The sequence below is a fragment of the Nilaparvata lugens genome, chromosome 4 (assembly GCF_014356525.2).
Source record: "Nilaparvata lugens isolate BPH chromosome 4, ASM1435652v1, whole genome shotgun sequence".
In the NCBI taxonomy this organism is placed as follows: domain Eukaryota; kingdom Metazoa; phylum Arthropoda; class Insecta; order Hemiptera; family Delphacidae; genus Nilaparvata; species Nilaparvata lugens.
Window position 1 is genome coordinate 15,696,366 of NC_052507.1, and position 22,281 is coordinate 15,718,646.

Consider the following 22,281-nt stretch of genomic DNA (forward strand, 5'->3'; position numbering starts at 1 on the left):
AATTTGGCGGCATCTTTATAACCTAAAAAGTGAAAACAAAAACAAACTCTTGTTTGTTGTATTTTGTATAATAATTTGTAACTTGAGTTTTGTGTTTATTGTAATTCTATTTTTATAACTTTGAAAAATGTTTTCATAGTTTGAATTTGTGTTTTTCAATTTAGTTGAACTATTATTTTGTGTCTGCTGTATTGACTCTACTATTTTCTAATTTCTTCTTTTTGATAATCTGAACCTGAAGTAGTATTCCGAATTGCAGAAATGAAAAAATTGTCTCAGAAAAAAGTAAGTCTTGTTTGTTTTCGATAATTATGATTATATGAAATCGTAACCAATTTTTTTGATTCGGAACCTGAAGCGTTTAATTTTTACTAGCCCGTTGTAAATTATTTTTTTGAACAACTATTTGTACCGTACCTACACCCAATTAAATTTTGGTTTGCTTTAAACCTACTATAGCTATAGCAGACTGCTAGCACATGATTGTAATTTCTGCGTCTTGTTTTATGCCGTGATAAAACTTTAGTTTTTGTCAAAATAAATTTGGCCTTCTCATAGAATTTGCCACCAGCTCCAGCATAAATGAACCGGTACCGGTAAAGTTGGAAAGCCAGCTTTTACAAAGAAAATGTCTATTCCTATAGTGTGCAAGGTTGAGCAGCTTATTCATTTGCACCAAAAAATATAAGATATAATCCTTTTTAAACAGGCATTATAAACGGTTATATAAAGTTTTCTATCCAGTAATGGTTGCATGCAACAAATATCCGACAATCTGTTTCTATAGAAACTTCTTTTAATTGAAAACTTTCTTTATTTGAATACTTGAAGTCATTGTAAAGATAGGCAGTATTTAAGTTTTCCAGTTAATTAGAAAAGTAATATGCATTGTTATTAATGCTGTGAAGGCGCTAAATCCCCAAAACTTCCAAAGTAAGTTAAGTGAGCTTTCTGGTAGTTTTTTCTCAAGAGTTGTATAGAACCTGTGTTGGGAAGCTGTTGTAGGATTCTGATAATCTGCTTGGTGTTATCTGCTTGGTGGAATGTCTAGTATTGTATAGCTATGGACATCGCACGCTCTTTGCAATTCCTCCAGGGTTTCTTCACATACAACAGCGACTCAGCAAAGATAGTACGTATTGACTGTCTGTGAGAATTTCATGACTCCTGAAGAGTTGCCGGTAGTGATCCCTAAAGTCCGCAAATGACACTATCCTCAGAGCCTTCTGCAGAAGCAGCACATCCAGGACGGCCAGCGCATCACCCCACAATAATAAGCCGTAGATAATGCGGCTCTGAAAAAGGTAGGCTCTGGAGTGGTAAGCCATAATGAGAGTGCTGTGATAAACCATGTTTTTCAGTCTTCTAAAAAGGTTTACAACTCGTGACAGTTTTAGAGCTCAAAGTGATTCAAGCTTAACCTCTCGTCCAGCTTGACTGTTTCTGTTCTCTTCCGCAATGAGTGACCCAGGATACTTGTTTTATCCTCATCGAGCTTAGGTTTGTTCGCTAAAAACTGCAACTTAGCTGCCTCAATGAGTTTAGCTGACTCCTTCCTTGCCTGTTACCTAGTGTCTTCTCAAGTAATGAAAGTGGTGTCATCTGCATCCTGACTGCTTGTGAAGTCGTTCATAAGCAATATGAACAAAAGGGAACCAAGAACCGATCCTTGCGGTATTCCATGCACCACACCTTTTAATCAGGTTGCATCTCTCAGTTGGAACACCTGCTTCCTATTCTTCAAGTACGATGCCACTGTCCTCAGGACCGTGCCGTCCAAGCCATATCTCTTGAGTTTTATGGGAGACACAGTCGAAGGCTTTGTTGAAGTCGACTAATGTGAGGACAAGGGATTTGATATCCTCAATATCACTCTGGTTATGCATTCCTATGACATCACCCATTTACTACACCAAACGTTTCTTGGTTTTTTATTAGTCTTCTTTCCTAGTTGTTCTTCTTATTAAATTGACTTTCCTTGATATTAAATATTAAGATAAGATAATATCTTATTTCATAGTAAGATTTGTGGGTTTCTTCTTTTCTAGTTGTTCTTCTTATTAACTTGACTTTCCTTGATATTTAATATTAAGAAACCAATAATGATAAGTTATTGAGTAACTTAGCCTAACTTTACATCAAGCTATACATTTGAATTTTTCCATCATTCCAGGGTGCCAAAGAAGATCCTAAGCAATCAAAAATATCAAATTTCTTTGCGGCTCCGAAAAATGGAAAGAATGTAACATCGACCGGAAGCAACGCATCTACATCTTCTCAAGTAAATTATAAAGTTGAAGATATTGAAGATGATATCAAATTTCCGCTCACCCCTCCAATAAGCCAAAACATAATACAACCCAGTGAGGCTGGTAAGACTGTGAGCATCAAGTCTCCTTTAAAAAAGAAGAGTGACAAGGAGAATAGTGTTGAGGAGAGTGTAAAGGAAAATCTGCTGATCTTGAGCCCTGAAGAGATCCCGCCTACGCCGCCGCAACCCCTTATTCCAACATCAAGAGCTGGCAACAAAGGAGTGAAACGAAAATGTGAATTTCCTGCTTCAAAAAATTGTAATAAAAATGTAAATGATGCTTCTGTTGTTCACGCTAAAAAGATTCCGAAAAATGTAAAAGTAGAGTCTTCTACCGCAAGTGACAGTTCAGTCTCTCCCTCAGGTGACGGAAATAAAATTTCTCGGCCAGAAAATACATGTGAAGCCAAAGATAGTGAGATTGAAAAGAAAGATATTGATAATTGCAGTGATATGAAAGACCTCTTGTTTGAAGATTGGGAACTGGATGGAGCAGAAAATATCAGGAAGTGAGTATTTTTACTATTGAAGACAGTATCTTATTTAAAATCAATCCAATGTTTTTCCATGACATGATAAATCTTATGTTTTATCTATGAACCGACTTAACTTGATATCAACAACTCGGAACTAGTTTTTCATTCTGAAAATCTTTTATGACTGCTCCATTGATAATCAATAATTAGAGTAATAAATTCCTATTCTTTGCAGAAATAATGACTAAATAAATAGCAACAAGTAAACTACCCATTTACTAATCTGGTAATAAATGTGTATCAATATTCTATTTATTTTTTCATATATATTTAGTACTTTTTTGCAATCGTAATTCGACTACATTTGTGCAAATATAATATAATTTGCACTAATGCATAAATGTTCTAGAGAAAAATGAAGCGATTTTGGTAATTTATTATCTAGAATCAGAAATTTCCTACTTCAAAAATTATTTAGATTAGGCTATAGTATTTTTAATTTTCTTACTTTAAAAACATTTTTCTCCAATCAACACTTCTGGATTCAGTATAGTTTTTTACTTCATACTCCTCCTGTTTTTCATGACCAAAAGTCGGGATTGTATTGGTGGTTGGACCTAACTTGGTCCAAATAATATTGGTTTATTGTTCATGCCAAAAAGATTTACGTTCAAGTTAAAATAGTCAAACACATATAAAACTTGGAAAACTTGATCAATGAATTCTGTCCACTCTTTGAATGAAAGAAAGACTGATTTAATATTCATTGGTTTCAGTGATTTGAACTTGGAGAAAGCTGTACGTTGCACCATAACTAAAATCAACTACTTACAAGGTTTACATAAAACCGAAATTCATCTCAAGGACTTGAAGAGCTCCGCAGAAACTAAATGTACTCTGGAAGGATCATGGTAAGAAGATCTCAATATCTTATTTTAAAGTAACTTTTTCAAATAATATTAATAGTTTGATTAATTTTCTTGGATTATTTTTTTAGTTAATCCATTACAATAATATATTGAGAAGCTATAAAAGATACATAAAAATAAGAAATAGGTATCAATATTAAAGTATGCAGAAAACATAATCAGGGCTTCGAAACACATCAGAAATTCACTTCCTGTGGGCTACACTTGTATAGTGAGGTCCATGATATATGGCAGTGGAGAGTGATAGAACAGCGTTGCCAATTATATGGCTTGCCACTGCCTTCTAAAGAAGAAGCTGATACTGGTATGTATGATGTAATATCAACTGTTCATTCTTAATGATTTAATAATAAAATTCTTGTAACCTACTTGAGATTGATTATTTTGTTAATTAGGTAATTATATTTGAACATTGTTAGAAACGATCTGATAATATTGAGAATTTAGAAAAGGATGGGACTACCCGCTTTGTCGATTGATAGACAATAGGAGAACCATTGTTAATCAAATACTGCCATTATAACGTGGACCTCACTATAGTTGTGAATTTGTTATGCTACATTAGATGGTAAAATGATAATTCTAAGTTATGAAATTATTTATATCACGCTGTAATGAAAATATTATTAATGCGCTGTATTACAATCCATCATTATTATTTCATAATACGTAAAAACCTGATGTATGTAATTTTTCAGGTCGGGCTTGGTTTTGAGAGAAAACGACACGATCAGCATTGCAGCGAAGTGGGATTCGCACGTGGGTTGGGTGGTGAGCGACCTGCATGGCTTCGTTGTCCTGGAGCCGGACACACTCATCTCGAGCACAGCTCTGGTTGGCTCATTGTTCTGTATGCGACGTGCCATACTGGCCAACATGTTCCGGGGGCTGGACCCAGGGTCGGACATCATGGTCATGGGGTCACTAGTTCATGAGATATTGCAAGAGGTCAGTTCATCAATCATTTATAACTTATGTATTATTTTATTTATTAATTCGAAACAAACAAAGAAAGACTCACAGAAAAATTTCAGTACGAGACTCAATGACATATCTAGTAGCATATCAAAATTGGACAAAACTTATGATGTGATAAACATAACGTATTTTTGGACAATTTCTATCTAAATTTGGGAAAGGAACAGTTTTGGGCTTTAAGCCTGTTGTTCCTTTCCCAATTATTCATAGTTGAGAATTATATTGTATGTATCAATGTATAAATAAATAACATTACAAAAAAACGAATAAAAGAGAAATATAATATCGAACATTAAATATCCACAACGATTCAGTACAATAAGATTAGAAGAGAAACGATATTTGGTTTAGATCTAAGAAATTTAATGGAGGTGTATAGTTTGAAAAAATATATAAAAGGAAGAAAAGGTTGAAAAGAGATAAAAGAGTTAGTAGAGCTTAAAAATAATAATCCAAAAATCAATTGATCAGCATAATTTTTCACAAGGTTCCAGTGGAAAAAACTATTGGACAAAATGTATTATACATTTTGAAATAGAGATACCTCAATAACTTGTTTTGAATAATCTCCAAATCATTAACGGCAGTAATCTGTAATGGCTACCAAAAAAGTGCTGCATACTCTAGCTTGCTCCTCACTGCTGCAGGCGTTGCATTATAAATATTCAACATGACCTCACATTTAGTAAAGGGCTTACAATTAGAGAAGAGACCTCTAGTGATCTGTTGGTCGAATTCATGACATGAGCTAAATAATCTCTGTATTCAAGATCAACTTTAAAAAACAATTCTACAAAACATTCCTGTAACAGGTTTTAATAAATTGTCTTATTCATTTCAGGTGCTAGATAGGAAAGTGCGAAGCGAAGATGAAATCAGAACGATCGCCAACAACTCAATTTCATCCAAAAGTTTCATATTTTCAATGTATTCGTCGCAGATGACAATGGAACATGTCAAGAAGCAGTTGGACTTGTTTGTTCCTCGGATTAAAACATTCATATCAACTTATATTCCACCTGTAGTTGGGTAAGGAATTTTACTTCCATAGAAAAACTTATCGACGAACCGTATATAGTTTGTAAGCCGTATATTTTTGATGATTAGGCCTATAATCAGTATTAAAACAATCTGAAGATTTGAAATTGAAATATCTGAATAGTTAATTTTCATCCATAATAATTTCGATTAGAAGTTACTATTTCTAAGTTTGATCGATACAGTATTACAGTAAATTGATCATTTATTGTAATAAACGTGGAAAATATGGTGTGTAATGTTTTCACGGCATTATAAGTAATCACGCTTTATTCAAGTACTTCCTTCTTGAAAGCTCATATAGCAATCCTTCATAAAGCAATATTCTTTTATCTATAGAAAAAAAGTATTAGAAAAATGTATAGAAAAAATGTACGTGTCACTTTTAAAATATTTTTGAAATTTCAGAAAGAAAAATGAGGATGATTGGCAAGGAGAAATTACAGCTATTGAGGATATAGAAGAAAACATTTGGGCCACAAATCTAGGCTTGAAAGGGAAGGTTGATGTCACTGTGAAGGTGAAAGTTGACAACTCTACCAAGGTACTAAAAATACTTTAATTACAATATTTTGTTCGAATCTTTTATATTTGTATTCAGAATTAATTGAATTCAAGATTGTATAAAGTGATAGCGAATTTGTATTCTTATACATTATCTTTTTTCTCTAAAAAATAGCTCTCTAGATTTTTGTAAAATCCAAATAAAATGTATTAACATTATACAATGTATATGTATAATATAATCTACTCAGCAAAAGTTAAATTAGTCAAATCTACAAAAGGTTAAATTAAAAAACTAAAAATAGTTTGGAAAAAACTATTGCTCCGAATATTTTATTCCAAAATTGAATAAATTGATCCAAACATTTTTGCCTAAACTTTCGTATTTAAAAGTCCTCTATTACAGATGCACTGTCATCTTAACTTCTCATCGTGACTCGGCATGTAATCACTTTCTTCTTTATTTTAATGTTGGGAACATTTTTTGCTTGATTTAAGATTTTACCGCTGGAATTGAAAACGGGGCGCGCCTCAATGTCATCTGAGCACAGGGGCCAACTCATACTTTACGCCCTCATGATGACTGAGATTGGCCAACCTGTCTCATCTGGGCTTCTTCTTTACTTGAGGTGAGATTAACTTAATTTTTTATATATAATTATAGTTTATAGATATTCAGGATGATGAAGACCTACATGCTACATGCAAGTTAATGTGTTGATGAGTGCGATTTTCTGTTGAGATTAACTGGAGTTGATAAGTGTCTCTCGCCTACTGCCATCTGTATGATCTATTATGTAAATCTTTTGGTGGGCTACATTCACTTTTGACATTTATTGCTCAGTCCATTTTAAAAATTGAGTAAGATATACTAAAATGAAGTATTTTATATGAAGATTGTATTAATTTCAATGCATGAGTTGACAGAAAGACTGCAAATAATATCATTAGCTAGTACTCTGAATAATATTAATATTTAAAGTGAGGCGGTTTTATTGTATCAAAAATTAAGAAACTTGCCATTAAAAATTGAGAAATTGTAGCTTTCAAAAGTAAGGATTTTTGAATCGAAAAATCAATAAAGGTTGAGAAAATAAGCCCAAGGAAAGTATAAAAATCAATATATTATTGATTAATAAAATAAAATTGAGTTTTCAATAGTGGAAAAATGGAACTAACTCAATGATTTTCAAAATTTATGAGACGATTCAATTGATTACAATTGGTATAAATATGATCGAAAATATTACTACCATACCATTTCTAATATACATTCCAGTTCAAGCTTAAAGACTACTTGGTAGAGAAATGTCTCTACAGCTTGACAGAGCTTTAATTATGTCATAGTTATATTTTATTTTTTATAAAGTAACTTATTTCAATACAACTTGAGACGTTGTTGTGTTTTTAACTGTTGATCTCTGTATTTTCACATACGTGATACTGTATACAGTCGGATATCTGTTTATGTTAACTTTCAATTTTTTATTGACTAGTATTCATTGAATTTTCTAAATTTGTATTAGGCAAAAATGGAAATAAAATTATTAATTATTATTATTACATAGATTAACAAACTTAATATTGTAATACTAAATATTTAAACATTTTTAATCGTTGTCCATTTTCGATGGATTGTTTTTGTTTTTAAATTTATTGAATCTAGTAACGTTTATTTAATCACATTTAATTGCTGGACTTTCAGCAATTGAATTGAAAAATATTTCTTTTTCATTATAATATATTCCATTTTTTGTGTTTAGGGAAGGAGTAATGAAGGAAGTGAAAGCTGGCGTTATGGAAAAACGAGACTTGCTTCTTCTTCGCAACGAATTGCTGAGATATACGTTTGATGGCAAATCTGTCGATAAAGATGAGAATGGTCTTCTACCCTCGCCATGCTTACCCGAACCCATAAATCATAGGAAAGCCTGCACTAGCTGTCCATATGTGACAATATGCTCTTCAGCTCTCCGGTGAGTTTGTTATATTTAGTTGGGTACTCAATTATTTAATTCAATTGAATTAATATTATTATTTAATTCATTCGAATTAATATTTAATATTATTATTATTATTATTTAATTCAATTATAATAATACAGTATCAGTATGATATAATTGTTGAGAAATATACAGTCTCAACAATTTTCTAGATTGATAGAACAAAGTTTTAATTTTGCCACATCAACATTTGTCAATGTGGATGTGACAAATTGAAACTGTTTTTTTCAATTATGAAGAAGTTCCATAATATCACCTCATATTCAACAACTTTTCTAGATATTGCTCAAGTTAGCAGAAATTTTAACTAGTTTATGCTCGAGATTAAATTACGATAAATTGTGTATGGAATACATAGCATGTTGCGTAACTCAAGTAAGTGAACTAACTCATTTAACTTATGATCTAACGCGTTATAAGACTTTATTGATTGATTCTTCATTACAATAATGTCTTTATTGACGAAGTATTGCCAGGTCTTGCAAGACCCATTGCATGCAAACAAAAAGTTTTATAAGAACAAATGAAAAAATCAGCTTATTCAGAACTTTACTTTATTCGTAATCAGTTGACTATTCAGTTAATTTTCTACTTGCTGGATTAAATCACAAATTCCACTTTGCAGGTAGTAGTGAAAGATTTCATTTTGCTGAGTATTGTGCCCAATCAAGCTATAGGATTATGCGTGGTTAATGGGAGGGATGCTAAAGAGAGATGAATAGATGGATAGACGGATAGGGCAAGATTCAAAATTGAGTTGAAAAACTACCTATTAGAGTTAGAAACTTATATTTTTGAAGAATGTTATTGGGAGAATTAGGGATACAGTACCTTCCTTGATTGCTATTGTTTGTTTTTTGTTGTGTTTCGTTATATCTTTCTAGTTTTATGTTTAAGAATTAGAAGTATTGTTTAATGGATTGGCGCATTCATGTGCAATATACATTGTATGTTTTGAATAAAGAGATTGATTGATGTCTAGCTTCAACCCGTTGATCGACGCTTTTATAATCTGTGCGCTTAGAAGCAACTACTCTGCAATATAATAACTTGAATGAAATAGTTAATAAATAAATAAATCTTTATCATTACAGAATAACAATAATCAAATATTGAATTCAACAAAAATGCGTAATGTAATGTGTAATGATTGATTAATTGATAGCTTCAACCGTTGATCGACGATTTTATAATCTGTGCGCTTAGAAGCAACCACTCTGCAATATAATAACTTGAAGTAAATATTTAATAAATAAATAAATCTTTATCATTACAGAATAACAATAATCAAATATTGAATTCAACAAAAATGCGTAATGTAATGTGTAATGATTGATTAATTGATAGCTTCAACCCGTTGATCGACGATTTTATAATCTGTGCGCTTAGAAGCAACCACTCTGCAATATAATGTTTGTTTGTTTGTTTGTTTGTTTGTTTGTTTTTAAAGCTTCCCAGAGACTCTAATCAGAGTATAGGAATTGTCAAAAATTTATAATACATACAGTATTACATAAAAAGAAGAAAAAAATCACACAAAGGAACCCTCTCTACACACAAACTCTTCTGTGGTATAGAATACTCCAAGCATCAAAAAACTTTTTAAATCCTTCTCAAAAACATTGACATCTTCACAATTTTTCAAGTGAGTAGGAAGCTTTCTAATAAATTTAAGGCCCATATATGTAGGTTTCTTCTCAAAAAGAGCTGTTCTGTGATACAGTGAAGCATAGTCTCCTCTATTTCTAGTATTGTATCCATGCGAATCAGCATTTCTAGTCATTGTCTGTCTTCTAACATGCATAATCACCTCATAGATATAAATAGAGGGAACGGTTAGTATGCCTAATTCTTTAAAGTGGTTCCTACAGGACTCTAAAGGCATAATACCTTTGATCGCTCTAACAGCTTTTTTTTGGAGCTTGAACACCCTCTCCAAATTCTGGCACGACCCACCCCACACAATAATGGCATAGCGGATGTGTGACATTATGAGTGAGTGGTAGACTGCCATTGTGAGTTTGGTATCATTCAATCTTCTTATTTGTCGGAGTGCAAAGACTCCAGATGCAATCCTCCCACAGAGCTGATCAGTATAGAAATCCCAAGAGAGATGCTGATCCAGAGCAACCCCTAGGAATTTCACGAAATGAGGCTGGTTAACATTTTTTTCATTTATCTGTACATTAATAAGTTGATTTGGCCTGGAATTATTTCTATGTTTAAATAGTAAAAAATGGGATTTTGATTCATTAATTCCTAATTTGAGTTGAGAGAGGTACTGGGCTATGGCATTAATGTTCAAGAAAGATTCTATTTCTAACACACTTGCATCCTGAGAGCTGCAAATGTATGATGTGTCATCGGCATACATTAAAACTCTACCCTGGGATATAACTTTTGGCACATCATTTACATATAGCAAAAACAACAAAGGACCAAGTATAGAGCCCTGTGGTACACCAGCCTTCACTGATACTCTATCCGATAAGTAATGAATTATCTTCCCTTTCACTTCCCTTGTTATTTCCACACACTGAGACCTATCCAGGAGATAGGACCTGAACCATTCCAGTTCAACATCTCTCACACCCACCAACTCCAGCTTCCTTAACAAAATTGAATGATCAACGCAATCGAAAGCTTTGCTTAGATCCAGAAAAATTCCAACAGCTTTCTCACCCTTATCCATCATATCAATTATATCCTCAAAAATGGATACAATTGCCGTCTTTGTGGATCTTTCTTTCTGAAACCCATGCTGCTCCTTGGCCAGAATTTGATTTTCAGCAAGATGTTCAACAAAGCGAAACATCATACACTTCTCAAAAACCTTACCAATAGAATTCCCAAGAGTAATAGGTCTGAAATTATTTGCAACGTTTCCCTCACCGCCTTTGTGAATGGGTACTACTTTTGACTCTTTTAATTTATCAGGGAATACACCGTACTTCAAAGATTCATTTACCAAATGGGTGAGTGGATCTAATAAATATTCTTTACAAGACTTCAACACCATAGTGGATATCCCATCCAGACCAGTTGACTTTTTACCTTTTAGACTATTTAATATCTTATCCATCTCCTCTCTTGTAAAAGGAGCAGCTATAAATTTATTCTCAATAATTGTTCTGTCATCATAGGAGTCAGAGAAAATGTTGTCATTTAATTGTACAGAGACATTATTCTTTATGCCAGCCTCCTGAAAAAATGTATTAAAATAGTTGGAAACCTCAATTTAACTAATTGCTACTCAATTTAACCTCAATTTAACCTAATAACTTGAAGTAAATATTTTAATAAATAAATAAATCTTTATCATTACAGAATAACAATAATCAAATATTGAATTCAACAAAAATGCGTAATGTAATGTGTAATGATTGATTAATTGATAGCTTCAACCCGTTGATCGACGATTTTATAATCTGTGCGCTTAGAAGCAACCACTCTGCAATATAATAACTTGAAGTAAATAGTCAATAAATAAATAAATCTTTATTCAATTACAAGTACATTACAGAATAACAATAACCAAATATTGAATTCAACCAAAAATGCGTAGTGTACAGTCAATGAATGCAATACTGCTTACATAAATAGCATACACAAATGAGATAATATAAACTGAAATATTGCAAATGTAGTATTGCATGTTACATTGATTAATAAGATTATTTAATCGTTTTCTGTGAAGTCAGTTTGGATAGACTTTATTTTTATTTGAACAGGGAGTCAGGCCTTGAAAAGCTTTCATCAGAACATGCGATGAATGGATTAGCAATGGAAGCAACTAGCCATTTGAAATCGGAACACATTCGGTTTGTTTTCCATTGGGTTGCCCTAATACAATTGGAGGAAGCTGATGGTTCTCGAAATAATTACTCTGTCAAGGATATTTGGACATTACCCCCGGAACAAAGGTAACAAGTACTATCCTACAGTACACCAACTTCCTATTGATAAATATTAAAAAGTAAACGTTGTCAAGTTTCTAGATTTTACAAAATCCGTAATAAGCTTCCATAAAAATGTTTAGTTACAAAATGAATCTAGCAATGTAACAAATGAATGGATATAATAGTAAAGATTTTATGAACTATCTAATACCATGTGTATCATTGAATAAATAAATGAATACATTTGGCCTTCATCTCCATTCATTCAATTTAATTAAACATGAGATACAACCTTTGAGTACAAATATTTCATCTCACGGTATGGTTATAAGAGAATTGTTTCGCCTTGGTATAAGCTGTCATCAGACGTACTCAGAACATGAGTTTTCTTCTACAAAACATCAGGATTTGCAGTAAATTGAATCCCAATCAGTGATATTTGGTTCGGTTTGCATTTGATTGTAAAAAGTACTTGTTAGTTATTTAATATATATAAATTAGTTATTCAACCTTTTGGCTTCTTCAAATAATTGATGAAAATGATATACTGTATTGTAATTATCTTCCAATTTGAAATTTTGAAATACATTTTGCTTGAACTGAATGCTTCTTTCTTCTTCTTTCTTCTTTCTTTTCATGAATGCGATGTAGATTGTAGCCTTTGCATTATTTGCATTTGTTACGTAAAAAAGTACTTGTTTTCATGAATGCGATGTAGATTGTGGCCTTCCAGTTCAAGTTTTGAAGCTGTATTTCATCTAGAATCATAAGTACTACTTAGGTGCTTATCATTAGGGATGTATTATAGCCATTAGGTTAACCTTGTGTTATAACCATATAATATCGTTAGGGATGTATTAGGGATACTGTTTTTTTAAATGTGTCAATTCAGAGCTACTTTCTTGTAGTCTATTTATAAAATAGAATTATAGTACACTTTAAAATTAATAAAATAAGGCCCGGTTGCACAACAGCCGGTTAAATTTTAACTGTGATTAATTTCACGAGAACCAATCAGAGAAGGCGTTTTTGAAAAGACGGCTTCTCTGATTGGTTCTCGCAGAATTAATCACGGTTAAAATTCAACCGGCTGTTGTGCAACCGGCACTAAGAATACAATTGTAACGTAACTACTAGTTTCGGTGATCACACCATCGTAACTAGTAGTTACGTTACAATTTGTATTCTTGTTTTATTATTTTATTAATTGTAAATGGTACTATAATTCTATTTTATAAATAGGGATACTGTATTTTTCATATTGTACTGTGCAGTATACCTTAACTGTTTATGACACTATGATTTTCTCAATTGTAATTATCTTCCAATTTGAAATTTTGAAATACATTTTGCTTGAACTGAATGCTTCTTTCTTCTTCTTCTTTCTTTTCATGAATGCGATGTAGATTGTAGCCTTTGCATTATTTGCATTTGTTACGTAAAAAAGTACTTGTTTTCATGAATGCGATGTAGATTGTGGCCTTCCAGTTCAAGTTTTGAAGCTGTATTTCATCTAGAATCATAAGTACTACTTAGGTGCTTATCATTAGGGATGTATTATAACCATTAGGTTAACCTTGTGTTATAACCATATAATATCGTTAGGGATGTATTAGGGATACTGTTTTTTTAAATGTGTCAATTCAGAGCTACTTTCTTGTAGTCTATTTATAAAATAGAATTATAGTACACTTTAAAATTAATAAAATAAGGCCCGGTTGCACAACAGCCGGTTAAATTTTAACTGTGATTAATTTCACGAGAACCAATCAGAGAAGGCGTTTTTGAAAAGACGGCTTCTCTGATTGGTTCTCGCAGAATTAATCACGGTTAAAATTCAACCGGCTGTTGTGCAACCGGCACTAAGAATACAAATTGTAACGTAACTACTAGTTTCGGTGATCACACCATCGTAACTAGTAGTTACGTTACAATTTGTATTCTTGTTTTATTATTTTATTAATTGTAAATGGTACTATAATTCTATTTTATAAATAGGGATACTGTATTTTTCATATTGTACTGTGCAGTATACCTTAACTGTTTATGACACTATGATTTTCTCAATTTGTTGAATTACTTCATAAATTTTGCATTCTTGTTGAAAAATGTTCTGTGTCTTGTGTATTGATTGATTTTTTTATTTCAGAGAGGCAAATAAGAAATGTGTGGCTAATTTGAAATTAGTTGAACCAGTATTGAAAGACAGTGAACGATACAACCATGTGTTCAGAAGAGAGAAAGAACTGAGTGATCTGATTGCTTTGAACGATTATTTAGTTGTCAGTACCGAGAAGCGAGTTGCGATTGCTTCAGGATTCGTGAAAAATATTTCGTCTTGCGAGTTCACGATTTCTCTTGAAAGGTTTGACATTTGATATTTTATTTTTCATCCAGGCAATTTTAAGTACCTTAATTAAGAACGTCTTATTCTAATAATGATTTAAATTTATCTTAGATTTTGATTGTTGCACATGTTGATTTAAATAAAACTACCTATTCATTTCAGTTCTTATAATGAGGTCTACGTTATAATGGCATAGTGTGATTTGCAATGTTGTTTCTATCCTTGTCTATTGTTCAACAAAGCAGATGGCGCTTTGTCTTTCACGCATTGCGATGTTGCCACATCGTTCATCAACAATGTAGAAATATTCAACTAATTGACAAAATATCTAATCTCAATCATGAAAATTTATTATTACATCTTTAAAAAATATATTTTCTTGACAAATAAAATACGATTAACTACTTTCAACAATAATGAACAGTTAAGTTCATCAGATATACCAGTATCAGCTGTTTGGGTGGCAAGGCTGAGATCTGGCAACCCTTTTCTCCTATCTTCCTACACTGCCATTATAACGTGGACCTCACTATAGTTATAAAGGTTTTCAAATTCATTTCAATGAACACTTGCAGTTTGGCAATATTACCATCAACATTCTAGACCTCTAGGTTATAGTCGAATAAAATAATCCATTCAATTCATGGAAGATTCAATTCAAGTTCAAATACACACAGGTTTTTACTGCCTTTCAAATAATTTACCGACAATTACTTCCTTTAAGATGTACAAAACATTGATAAGGCCGGTTGTGACTTATGGAGTTAAAACGGGGACCATTTTGAATAGAGATGAAAGAGCGTTGAGGTCTTTCGACAGAAAGATGTATAGGAGGATATGGGGACCAGTCTGCGTTGAAGGAAACTGGAGAGCCAGATTTAACAATGAGATTGATAAAGCAATTGGCGAAAGAAATATTATAAGGTGTATCAAAGCAAAAAGAATAGAATGGCTGGGTCACGTGGTAAGAATGAGTGATGAAAGAGTACCACAAAAGCTGCTTGATGAAAGGATGATGGGCACCCGAAAAAGAGGAAGGCCAAGAAGAAGATGGATCAGCGATGTAGTGGAAGATCTCCGTGTGCTAGGTGTGGCGAACTGGCGGCAGGGAGCACAAGAGCGGGATGTATGGAGGCGTCATGTAGAGGAGGCCAAGGTCCACCCAGGACTGTAGAGCCAGATAAAGTAAGTAAAGCAAGTAATTACTTCCTTTCTTGGGACTATTTATTTGCTCAAATTTCGGGGTAGAAGTTTTGTTTTAACGCATGTTTTTCCACTATCAATAGTCTATTATATTGTCTGGCTGAATAAATATAGAAATACACAACCACTGTTGTATGGTTAAATCCTGGACCTATACAATATTTTTTCAAAACCATTAATTTGCTAAAAACAGACATTTTGTTTGCTGAATTTCTCTCATTAATTTTCAGTCTCTATTTTATTTCTTGTAATATTGAAAATTGTTATTGTTTGAACAGGGACCTAAGCAGCCACAAGAACAACTACTTCTTTGTTGATCACTATACGTCCAACATGCAGTTGGATTTCAATCTTACAAATCTCGGCTATCTGCTGGAAATGACGCCACAATCGGATTTCCTCAGAAATATGATCATCTCGTTCCATTTACCAGCCTTCAAGCAACTAGACGCTGACGTACTCGAGAAAAGTCAGCAAATAATGACAAAATTGAACAAGTGCCAAATGCAAGCTGTACTCCAAGCCCTATCAACTCAACACTATCTACTCATCAAAGGCATGCCGGGAACTGGTAATTATTATTTCACATTTCAACTTCAAATTAGCTTTTTTTATATAGAAACTATTAACAAAATTAGTTCTTCTTGCTAATGATGACTACATAAAGATCTCTTTAAACCTAGCTTAGCTAGGAATACGTCTTCGGAAGACGTAGCTGACTTATCTCCAGACTCACTCCCCGTTCACACCATCATAGCGTGGATTCAACATTGTGAGATAGGACGGCTCGCCTTCCGATGACGTATTTCTAGCTACGCCACGCTATAGTGAGGTCTACGTTATAATGGCAGTGTTTGCTTATCAATGGTATTGCTATCCTTGTCTATCATTCAACTAAACGGATTGCGCTATCTCTTTCTCGCTTTGCTCTGTTGCCAGATCGTCTTTTAACAATGTTGAATTAATAATAAAAAAAATATTTCATCTTAATTATGAAAATTCATTATGAAATTATTGAAAAATATAATTTATTTCTTAGTAAAATATAATTGATTATTTTAAACAAGAGTGAACATATAATATTACATCAATAAACCTGTATCAGCTACTGTCTATAGAAGGCATTGACAAGACAGAGGATCGGCAACGTTGTTCTCCTATGTTTCTCCACTGCCATTATAACGTGGACCTCACTATAGGTTAATTGAATTGAATTGAAAAAATCTTTATTCATGAACATGTAAAAATACAAATGAATAGTGTCACAGATTACTAAGGAATATAGCCTAAATACTAATTACAAACAAATATGTCATACACATAGAATATTATAAAAACTCCTGTAACGAGTACAGGGATAATCTTACCAAATATTCCTTTAACTCAATACCAAACCTTTTAACATCTTCTAAAATTTTCAAATCGTTTGTCAATTTTGAAAAAAATGACCTTCCCCTAAAAACGGTGTGGAGACCTATGTCTTGTGCGTGGGTAACAAGATAATGATTTTTTCACACTTAACAACTTATGGGTAAAACGATAGTAGTTCATACAAAAGTTTTATAATAACGGCCTTTATCGTACGAGTTAGAATGCAGAATTAAGACACAAGTGAGCGAGCATATCGATCAAGTGAAAACTTGACAAACTGAAACCTATTGCCAGCTACAGAAACCGTGTTTAATATTGATGCCATCAGCATTGGAAACCGTGTAATAATGTTCAAGGTGTTGCAAAATTATATCATCCTTATTTAAAGAGTTTGCAAATTTAAGACAGAACTTGAGTTAGTGGCCTAGGCCCGACTTAACATTAAACACTGGTGTGCCTTTTGAATGCTTGCTACTATTGCACTCCCCAATGTTCATGTTATAGTATAGTTTTGAAAATTTATTGCGAAAAAATCCCTGTTATGAGATTGATTGTGATGTAATATTATTATTCACGTAATAACATGGTAATAGATAAAATATTTCTTCTTGACGTTTAAAATACAAGGTGCGCCAGAGAAACTTACTTATTTGAAAGGTCAATAAAAACAAAAGTACTTCAGATATTGTTCTAATCTTTTTTATATGAGAATACAATATCCCAATTTTTTTCCATGCAGTCTTGAAAATGAGATCAGACCAATGGTGAACCCCATTGGGCATACACTGAGTCGATTTTTGAAATTTCGTTGTAGTATATCAATCGGTATGTTGGCAATGGCGTCGCGAATGTTGTTCTTGAGGTGTGCTATGGTCCGTGGTCGAACGACTTAAACCAGAGATTTCAAATAACCCCATAAAAAATCGCATGTGGAAATGACAGAATCGAATTATGGCCAGGAACGAGTCTGTGAGGAGGAATTTCAAATCGAGCGCGGAAGGTGATCGACCATTAGAAAAGAAGCTCTCAACTGCGAAGGCCCGCTGCTCTCTAGACCAGAGCATGATGGATAATTTACTTAAGGGAGGATAAACTTGAGAACTTTCCCCTCCAGATGCGCTCCCTCCTGCCTCTCTATACGAACAATTTAACGTACGGGAATTTTTTCAAATAAGTAAGATTCTCTGGCGCACTTTGTATAATAGATTATTTTAAACAAGAATGAACATCATATATACTTATATCAGCTATCCTTTATAGAAGGTAGCGAATCGAACAAGGCAGAGAATCGGCAACGCTGTTCTACTGTCTTTATAACGTGGATCTCATTATAGATAGTATATTGTCCCATCTAGTAGGATACCATGATGGTTTTGACGCCTCGTTTTTCGTGAATTGTACATCATATTGTTGAAATTTCAATTCTCCCACAATTTGCTCTCTATTTGAAAGGTAAAACAGAAACACTGGTCAGGTTAGGTAGAGAATCGGCAACGCTGTTCTTCTATCTTTCTCTACTGTCATTATAGATAGTAAGTTACTCTAGATTAGTATAGGGTACCATAATGCTGTTGATGCCCCGTTTTTTCGTGAATTGTACAGCATATTGTTGAAATTTCAATCCTCCGACAATTATTATTGCTCTGTATTGTGAAGGTAAAACCGAAACACTGGTTACGCTGGTGGAGCTGCTGGCCAAGCTGGGGAAGAGTGTGCTGGTAACCAGCCACACGCACTCGGCAATCGACAACATCCTACGTCGACTGTCAGCCGATATCGATATTCTGCGCCTCGGATCGATATCCAAAGTGCATCCCGATGTAAAGCAGTTCAGCGAACAGAATCTGGTCTACAGCACTCCTCAACAGTTGGAGACTATATTCAACCGGAAGGTTAGCAACCATTCACTCTGAAATTGGGGTAAATTGTTTGAAAATATACATATTTGAGGGATAGTGAGATTTACTGCAAATTCTTAGCATTGGTTGAGTCAAGGGTGCAGACATCTTTGTGTCACATTGAGGTACCTCTATCTCGACCTCGACTTCTTATCTCTACATCTGTGTTGAGAGGACCGGCTGCGCCCTAAGTTTGCCCTCCTAGGCTTCAAATAAAGACAGCTAATCAATCAATCAATCAATCAAGGAACCAAAACATCAGAGACAGCCTGAATTCCAAACCTCTGAAGCAAACGATTGAAGCCGCACAGTTGAGGTGGCTGGGACATGTGATGAGGATGCCACCTGACAGACTGCCAAGGAGGGTCTGGGAGTGCAAGGTTGTGGGTGCTAGGGGGAGAGGAAGACCGAGGATAGATGGGAGGATGGTGTCCGAAAGATGGCGGAAGAGAGAGGCGTGGAGTAAGAGATGGGAGGATGGTGTCCGAAAGATGGCGGAAGAGAGAGGCGTGGAGTGGAGAGAAGTGAGAAGGAAGGCGCAGGAAAGAGAAAGATGGAGGGCTCTCGTAAACCTCAACACCTAACGGTAAAAGAGGATCGACTATATATCAATCAATCAATCTACCTCTACACTACCTCTTCATGGGCCATTCATTATCTGATTTCTTGTCCAACTAAGTTGAATCGGTAGTAATCGGACCAAGAGTCGTATCTTCCACCTCTCAAGCTCCGATTGGTTGTCCACGACTCAGTCCAACATCCCCACTCACGTTCCAACCCGACTCAGACTAAGCTGCTTGACTATCCGACTTCCAACTCGTCCGGCAACATTCCCCCCACCCACAACAACCACATTCACGGTCCGACGTCGAATCCAATATTGAATATTAGACCTCGTTTGTCAAAAAATTGGATAGTTATTTATTTATGGCAGATACACTATGTGTTGTGTCAGCTCATGAGTGTGTGAAGCGCATGAGTCTCAAATGTATATTTCCAATGTCTATGAGATGTTATATAGTTTTTGGTCAGGAGAACATAAGTTTGTCTGACAGTCATTATTTCCTAGTCCATTCAGCATTAACCAATGTGTACACCATGGAGGCGAAGTAGCGTTATACATTTGAATTATAAAAACTGATTGCTAGATCAAGGTTGAAATTTAAACTTTTAATAAAAAAAAAAACAAAAATTAAAATCATATTTCCACTACATATGTCCAATAGTGCTTCAAATTGTAATTTATCACATAAAAACAATCCAAATATAGAATTTCTGTTTGAAATTTGCACCCAAAAAACGTTCAATGTACAATGTTAGTTGTACTGTTTGTAAAACAATATACTCGTACGTCACAAGTTTATTGGATAGTGACTGACCCGCTTAATCTGGCCGGCCATTAATATAGTCTACACAATAATTGATAGAACAGATATAAGTAAATAATATTGCTAACCTGTTTGATGTATGCTGTGTTACTAGGAAGTGGTGGGAGTGACATGCCTGGGTTCTGCGCATGTCCTATTGCGCAGACGACGTTTCGACGTGGTTCTTGTGGATGAGGCGACGCAGGTTCTTCTTCCCACCACTCTGAGGCCGCTCTACGCCGCCAACCGGTTCATCCTGGTCGGAGACCCCCACCAGTTGCCGCCTCTCGTCAGGAGTCAGCGTGCCAGGTAAAGTAGTTGTTCGGTGCAGGGGCGGGCGGAAGTGGAAGGTAGCCAACTGACTGATGTATTTCTAATTATACCGGATGATTAAAAAAGGACTTTACAACTTTGAATATTCATATAAATCTTATTAAAGAAGGTACAGAACTGGTTTTGGTGTTGTTTTAAAGGAAAACACTTCAAGTTTTTTTACCTTAAACTAAAGATATTCTATTTGACTTCCGTTGGTTATTCTGCAATCGATAGTCGATTTCTTCCCAGACTCGCACTAGCATTTCAGGTGTAACTTGCTCAACAGCAGCGCAAATCCTTGCTCTAAGTTCAGGTAGAGTGGCTGGCGAAGGAGGTTCATACTCCATATCTTTTATGAAACCATACAAGAAAAAATCCAGCGGTGCTAGTCTGGGGAACAAGAGGGCCATGCAATTGACGCATTACGGCCAATCCACTGATTTGGAAAGCGGTAATTAAGAAAATCCCGGACGTCAGTCAGATAGTGTGGTGGTGCGCCATCTTGCATAAAGAAAACATTTCGTTCTCGGCCATCCTCATCGATCTGTGTTATCAAAAACTTTTGCAGCATATCAAGGTACACTATGCCGATTTTCAAACCAAAACACTCAGCTAGCACGCTCGGGTCCAGTGAAGGCAGCCATCTTTGACGTAACTGCCGCTAGCGCTTGTACGGCGCGACCAGGCACTAGCGGACTACGCGAGTCAAAACTTGAAGTGTTTTCCTTTAAAACAACATCAAAACCAGCTCTGTACCTTGTTTAATAAGATTTATATGAATTTTCAAAGTTGTAAAGTCTTTTTTAATCACCCGGTAGAATTATGGCATGCTGGCTGGTTGACTCAATGACTCAAATAGCTGGATGATCAAATGCTGTGGAATGGGTAAATCAGTTCAGGGATCAAGTTAGAGTCCGGGACTATACACACATTCATCTGCCATCTATTAATTTACCTTTTTGTGAGTATGGAGCAGTCGTCAAAAGTAATAATAATAATATCAAGAGACCTGGCTGGATCAGGTGTCTGGAGTTTTCAGGTCGTACCTGATCAATTTCAGGGCCTCTGACATGACCTAACGACTGTTTTTAGGCAGCCGGGACCGGCGGCTTTACGAGTCCATCCGAAACACGGGAGTGGCCCGAGAAATATATCTTGCCCGTGCGGGATTTTAAACCATGCCTCTGAATAATTGCAAAGCCAGCATCTAATCTACTCGTCAGAAGTTAGTGTGCATCAATCATTTATCACCAGCGAATTAGTGTTGGATATTTGAGGGAAGTGATCAGTCCAGTTGTTAGTGTGATATCCAGTAGGTATGTCATTTATTATTAACTCAGCAATCAGTTTGGTATGTCAGTCGAGATAAGTGATGAAATAAAATACAATTACTAACACTTAGGCTCGGTTGCACAAAGTCAAATCAAATTTTATCAGCAATCAGTTTGGTATGTCAGTCGAGATAAGTTATGAAATAAAATACAATTACTAACACTTAGGCTCGGTTGCACAAAATCAAATCAAATTTTATTCACCAAATAACAACTGGTTTACAAGAAAATAAATAAATAATTTGTTGTTAGCCTGTTGAGTTTTAATCGTGGTTAAATATTACGAGAGACAATCAGAGAAGCCTTCTTTT

The 22,281-nt window shown here is 34.5% G+C and overlaps 1 protein-coding gene across 1 annotated transcript in view; it reads left to right on the forward strand.

Moving 5' to 3' along the window:
• Positions 1-30: 30 nt before the first annotated feature.
• Positions 31-22,281, forward strand: part of LOC111045037 (DNA replication ATP-dependent helicase/nuclease DNA2) — a 28,131-nt gene continuing 5,880 nt past the window's right edge. The window contains exons 1-13 of the mRNA XM_039426754.1: positions 31-285; positions 2,174-2,820; positions 3,564-3,698; positions 4,415-4,664; positions 5,536-5,723; positions 6,141-6,276; positions 6,735-6,865; positions 8,000-8,212; positions 11,971-12,162; positions 14,288-14,503; positions 15,967-16,259; positions 18,716-18,951; positions 20,440-20,633. Of these exons, the coding sequence (XP_039282688.1) occupies positions 262-285; positions 2,174-2,820; positions 3,564-3,698; positions 4,415-4,664; positions 5,536-5,723; positions 6,141-6,276; positions 6,735-6,865; positions 8,000-8,212; positions 11,971-12,162; positions 14,288-14,503; positions 15,967-16,259; positions 18,716-18,951; positions 20,440-20,633 (2,855 nt within the window). The 5' untranslated portion in view covers positions 31-261. The remainder of the gene's footprint in view (positions 286-2,173; positions 2,821-3,563; positions 3,699-4,414; positions 4,665-5,535; positions 5,724-6,140; positions 6,277-6,734; positions 6,866-7,999; positions 8,213-11,970; positions 12,163-14,287; positions 14,504-15,966; positions 16,260-18,715; positions 18,952-20,439; positions 20,634-22,281) is intronic.